This window comes from Callithrix jacchus, chromosome 5 (genome assembly GCF_049354715.1).
Source record: "Callithrix jacchus isolate 240 chromosome 5, calJac240_pri, whole genome shotgun sequence".
NCBI lineage: Eukaryota > Metazoa > Chordata > Mammalia > Primates > Cebidae > Callithrix > Callithrix jacchus.
Window position 1 is genome coordinate 63,691,576 of NC_133506.1, and position 6,000 is coordinate 63,697,575.

Sequence of the window (6,000 nt, forward strand, 5' to 3'; positions counted from 1 at the left end):
TACACCATCTCAATGACACGTGCTCACCAGAGGGAATGTATACTCGGTTGAGAGCATGACATGAGAGACATGAACTGTCTATTTCCTCAAGTTGGTCTCAGTTTCTGTATTCCTCTCACCCTGCTTGGTTTTAGTGCTGCCCTAGGTTTTAAAATGTTTGCACGTAACAAGGCCCCTCACAGAAGCCAACTAATTCATTCAGTATTAACTGGAAAAAAGTGTCTGGTTCCTAGAGCATCAAAGAGATGCACACACTGTACTTTTCGGGCAATTTAAAGAACCTCAGGGCACAGTGATTTTCAGCTTAGGCAATGACTCTGGGACTTAAGCTTGAAGTAAAATGTGATTCCACTATAATAGGCCTTCCTCACTCCTCACACTTCGTTACTCTTTACAAGTATGCTACTACAGAATTTCATTCAATCAGACAGCTAAAGAAAAAATTCTGGCACGGCATGGTGGCTCACGCCTATAACCCCAGCACTTTGGGAGCCTAGGGTGGGCGGATCACAAGGTCAGGAGTTCAAGACCAGCCGTTCAAGACACGGTGAAACCCCATCTCTACTAAAAATATTAAAAAATTAGCCGAGCGTGGTGGTGGGCACCTGTAGTCCCAGCTACAGGAAGATGAGGCAAAACTGACTGAACCCAAGAGACAGAGGTTACAGTGAGCTGAGACGGTGCCACTGCACTCCAGCCTGAGACAGAGTGAGACTCTGTCTAAAAAAGAAAAAAAAGGCCGGGTGCGGTGGCTCACGCCTATAATCCCAGCACTTTGGGAGGCCAGGCGGGTGGATCACGAGGTCAAGAGATCAAGACCATCCTGGGCAACAAGGTGAAACCCTGTCTCTACTACAAATACAAAAATTAGCTGGGCACGGTGGTGCGCGCCTGTAGTCCCAGCTACTCGGGAGGCTGAGGCAGGAGAATTGCTTGAACCCAGAAGGCGGAGGTTGCGGTGAGCCGAGATCGTGCCATTGCACTCCAGTCTGGGTAACAACAGCAAAACTCTGTCTCAAAAAAAAAAAAAGAAAAAAAAAAGGAAAAGAAAAAGAAAATTTTGAATTCATCTTGACATAAAGACGTCTGCTTAATAGATAAACCTAAACTATCACTCAAACTTATTCTTGCAAAATAGGAAAAATGTTCAAAAATTCATTGCTATATAATTCATCCATGTAATCAAAAACCACTTGTACCCCAAAAGCTATTGAAATAAACAATGAAAAGAAATAGCAAAAATGTGCTTTTCTGATACCTGTCCGTCAAACAATAACTGACTGCATTGTTCATTTCTTCCATTAGAGCCCACTGGCCCTAAGAGCAACGGAAACAGATGTCTTTTTCTGGCAAAAGGAGGTAAGTGGTGGAGGACTGTGGCCTGAACACTAAAAGCTTTGCCCAGTGGTTTGGCATCGTCAGGCTGTGACAAATGTGTTTGTATAAGTAACTCAACCACTACTAGAAAAGCACACATCCAAAGGTCTGTCAGTGCCCCTGTAGTCCCACTTATTCAGGAGGTTGAGGCAGGAGGATCGCTTGAGCCCCAGGAGTTCCAGCCTGCAGTGAGCTATGATTATGCCACTGCACTCCAGTCTGGGGAAACAGAGCAAAATCCCGTCTTCAAAAAAAAAAAAAAAAAAATTCCATAAATGGGACAATATATAACTTACTATAACGGCAGACCCATGGCAAATATTAATAGTCAACATATGCCAACTACTGGCACTAGCGGAAGTAATGTTTTACTTAGGAAAGCTTCCCAGGGGTCATTAAATAAGACATAATGGAATTGTCCATTTCCTCAATCATAAATCCCTTTCCTAAGTCATAACTCTACAACAATTCCTTTAAGGGAGATTTTCTTATCAGGGGCAATACTCTGCAGTATTTTTTTTTTTTTTTTTGGAGAAGAAGTTTTGCTTTGTTGCCCAGGCTAGAGTCCAACAGCGCGATCTCGGCTCACCACGACCTCCGTCTCCCGGGTTCAAGGAATTCTCCTGCCTCGGCCTCCCGAGTAGCGGGGATTACAGACAGGCACGCGTCACCACACCCGGCTGATTTTTGTATTTTTATCAGAGATGGGGTTTCTCCATGTTCGTCAGGCTGCTCTCGAACTCCTGACCTCAGGTGATCCGCCCTCCTTGGCCTCCCAAAGTGCTGGGACGACAGGCGTGGGTCACCGCGCCCGGCCTACCCTGCAGTATTAGAAATCACTCTCTGGTCGGGCGCGGTGGCCCACGCCTGTAGTCCCAGCTACTCGGGAGGCTGAGGCAGGAGAATTCCTTGAACCCGGGAGGCGGACGTTGCGGTGAGCCGAGGTCGCGCCACTGCACTCCAGCCCGGGCAACAGAGTGAGCCTCCGTCTAAAAAAAAAAGTTCCTGCAGGGAAAAAGAGACCTCTTGGGAGTATTCTCCAAGCTAACCCAAACTACTCAACAGCAGGAATTCTCGACCTTTTAATAGGAACCTGTCATTTTTCAGTATTTTTTCTACGCTCTGCCATCGTACGCTTCCCAATCCCAAGCCCCTCCCGCGGGGCAAGCGGAGACACCGGGCCTCTGCTCAATGAATGAACCCCCGCAATCCGCAGACTCTGAGGCCGCCGTGCACGGCCTGCACCCTTCTAGGTCCGTCCTCTCCGAGCGCGCCACTCCATGACCCCCGCCCCTCGCCACAGACACTGAAGCCTAGAACGCGCCTTTTCCTTCTCATTCAGAAACGCCCTCACCCAGGCCACCTCGCGGCCTTCCCTCAAGCGCCGCCCGAGGGGCGGAACGCTCACCTGCTCGATGGCCAGCTGCACTTCGGGCGTGAGCTGCAGCACGGCTTCCAGCTCCTCCACGAACTCCAGCTCCTCCTCCTCCATCATTCCGCCGCCTAGCCCCTGCGACCCCCGCGGGGCCCCACTCGAGCCCCCGGCCGCCACCCAGCCCCAGCACCGCAATCCTCCCGCGGCGGCGGCGCCCCGGCGAGCCCGGCTCCGTCAGCCGCTCCGGCACTTCCGGGACCGGGGACTTGTGGGATCGCGGCGGACTGAGCCTGGCGGCGTTCCGGTCACGTGCCGGGTCTCTGGGCGGGGGCGGGGTCCGCGTGCTGTCAGCGCGTCCCTAGGATGGCGGGGCCTCTTCCCTCGCCCCGGGCGCGCCGCCCCTGAGGGCCCCGAGGCTGGGGCAGGGCCTGGCCCCCAGCCGGACGCCCGAAGGAAAGCCAGCCCCGCAGCGGCGCGTGTCCCCAGCCTTGGGGGCGACGTGGACCCAGCTGGCAAGTGGCGGCGTTGCCACGGACATTCGCAGGGCGGGACGGCGTCCGCTCAGTGGAGAGAAACTCCCCGTGCGCCAGGCTCTGCGTGGAGGCTTTTCGGGGCCACCGCAGCCTCCTTAGCGGGAGAAACGCCTTTTTTTTTTTTTTTTTTTTTTTTTTTTGAGATGGGGTCTCGCTCTGTCGCCCAGGCTGGAGTGCAGTGGCGCCATCTCGGCTCACTGCAGCCTCCACCTCCCGGGTTCAAGCGATTCTCCTGCCTCAGCCTCCCGAGTAGCTGGGATTACAGGCATGCGCCACCACACCCAGCTAATTTTGTACTTTTAGTAGAGACGGGGTTTCGCCATGCTGGCTAGGATGGTCTTGAACTCCTGACCTCGTGATCCGCCCGCCTCGGCCTCTCAAAGTGCTGGGATTACAGGCGTGAGCCACGGAGCCCGGACTGAAAAGTCTTATTTTCTTGCTGTCAGTTTTATTGGCACAGAATGCACACAACACACCCACAGACACACAAAGCTGGGGACTAGGCTGCGCATTTTTATGAAAGTATACATTTTGCTTTTTGAAATATATTGTGCACATTTTTTATGTCATTAATTTTCCAAATGATGATTTTATGAGTCAATAATTTTCTATGTTTATTTAAGAAACAGAGTCTCACTGTGTTGCCCAGGCTGGAGTGCAGTGGCGCAAAGCAATTGTAGCTTACTGCAGCCTCTTAACTCCTGGGGTCAAGGGATCTTGAGCGGTGGGAGACCTAGACCGCTGGCATTCTGTCTCAGAAAGTAAATAATTCCCTGCCTCAGCCTCCCGAGTAGCTGGGGCTGCAGGCCTGTGCCACCGCGCCAGGCTCAATATATAGTCTTTTTTTCCATTTGTATTTTTTACCATTCCTTTGTTGTTACAAATTATATTGTTCATGTAATTATTAGTGAATTAAAAGAAAAAAATGATAGTATTATACCGTACTGAGCATTGAAAGTCAACACTAAGACAAAAGTATGCCAAATTGCACGGTTTATTGCCCGCGACCAGGGAGGAGTCAAGTCTCTCCAACCCGTGGCCCTGTAAAAGAGGGTGACAAGACCTTTTAAACCTGTAAAAATTACCTGCGGGGTGAGGGTGAGGGGCGGGGATGGGGGTGAGGGGTCTTCCGGACATTCCGAGGGCTACTGGACTGTGCAGATCACCTTCTGTGCGGAGATGAGGGTGAGGGGTTTGTGAGACGTTTCCGGACATTCCGAGAGCCAAGGAACTAGTTGACATTTTGATTCTTAAAGTGGTTCACAAAAGTTTACGTTAGCATTCGTTTACACATTGTCTCGGTAGGGGTGGGGGTCCACAGATTTTTTAGTTACTTATTACCAGTCGTAGGAGCCAGGACGGAATTATCTTGGGCTGCTTATTCCGGTAAACAAAGGCCAGCAATTCTGGCAGTTACTGATAAGAGAAGGTAAGCAGTTTGCATTCTGCAAAGTAAACTAGCAGTTTTACAGAAGCCAAGGATAGCACTCATTGTGAGAATGGAGCAGCCTTCACAACTTATTTTAAAAAGTTTTGTCTTCTATAAAATGTTATTCTTCAGGTTCTAACTCTAGGCCAGCTATATCACAATAGTGCTTCTATTTTTTACTGTGAGTAACTCTAATAACATTTAAAAAAAAAAGGTGAGTGGGGCAAACGCGCTTGGAGTTTCCAGATTCACCTGGTGAACCGAGTCCTCCTTAGGCTGCAATTCCCTCGCTGTTTTCAGTGTTTGCAGGAAAAGTGGTTCCAAAGGGTTACCTGACTTCTTTGTTCTTTGTTGGGGGAAGGGACGGGCACCCCACTATCTCCTGTATTACCAGCTTGAATTTGCATCTCGCTGTTAATGTTTAATTCTGTCCATATCCACGCGTAGTAGTCATTTGTTCCAGATCACACAGCTTCTCAGTGGTGCAATTCCGGATATTCAGCCTCAGGAAACGCCTCTCCACCTCCTGGGCGCTGCCCCACCTGACTTAAGACTTTTCAGTCCGGGCTCCGTGGCTCACGCCTGTAATCCCAGCACTTTGAGAGGCCGAGGCGGGCGGATCACGAGGTCAGGAGTTCAAGACCATCCTAGCCAGCATGGCGAAACCCCGTCTCTACTAAAAGTACAAAATTAGCTGGGTGTGGTGGCGCATGCCTGTAATCCCAGCTACTCGGGAGGCTGAGGCAGGAGAATCGCTTGAACCCGGGAGGTGGAGGCTGCAGTGAGCCGAGATGGCGCCACTGCACTCCAGCCTGGGCGACAGAGCGAGACCCCATCTCAAAAAAAAAAAAAAAAAAAAAAAAAAAAAGGCGTTTCTCCCGCTAAGGAGGCTGCGGTGGCCCCGAAAAGCCTCCACGCAGAGCCTGGCGCACGGGGAGTTTCTCTCCACTGAGCGGACGCCGTCCCGCCCTGCGAATGTCCGTGGCAACGCCGCCACTTGCCAGCTGGGTCCACGTCGCCCCCAAGGCTGGGGACACGCGCCGCTGCGGGGCTGGCTTTCCTTCGGGCGTCCGGCTGGGGGCCAGGCCCTGCCCCAGCCTCGGGGCCCTCAGGGGCGGCGCGCCCGGGGCGAGGGAAGAGGCCCCGCCATCCTAGGGACGCGCTGACAGCACGCGGACCCCGCCCCCGCCCAGAGACCCGGCACGTGACCGGAACGCCGCCAGGCTCAGTCCGCCGCGATCCCACAAGTCCCCGGTCCCGGAAGTGCCGGAGCGGCTGACGGAGCC

At 52.2% G+C, this 6,000-nt stretch overlaps 1 protein-coding gene across 20 annotated transcripts in view; it reads right to left on the reverse strand.

Annotated features, from left to right (window-relative positions):
* Positions 1-2,979, reverse strand: part of TLCD3A (TLC domain containing 3A) — a 54,826-nt gene extending 51,847 nt beyond the window's left edge. For all 20 annotated transcript variants that reach the window (XM_078372311.1, XM_078372308.1, XM_078372307.1 and 17 more), the window contains exon 1: positions 2,786-2,979. Coding sequence is in view for 2 of the 20 variants with exons in the window: in XM_078372312.1 (XP_078228438.1) it covers positions 2,786-2,872 (87 nt within the window). In the remaining 18 variants the exon portion in view is untranslated. The remainder of the gene's footprint in view (positions 1-2,785) is intronic.
* Positions 2,980-6,000: the final 3,021 nt, after the last annotated feature.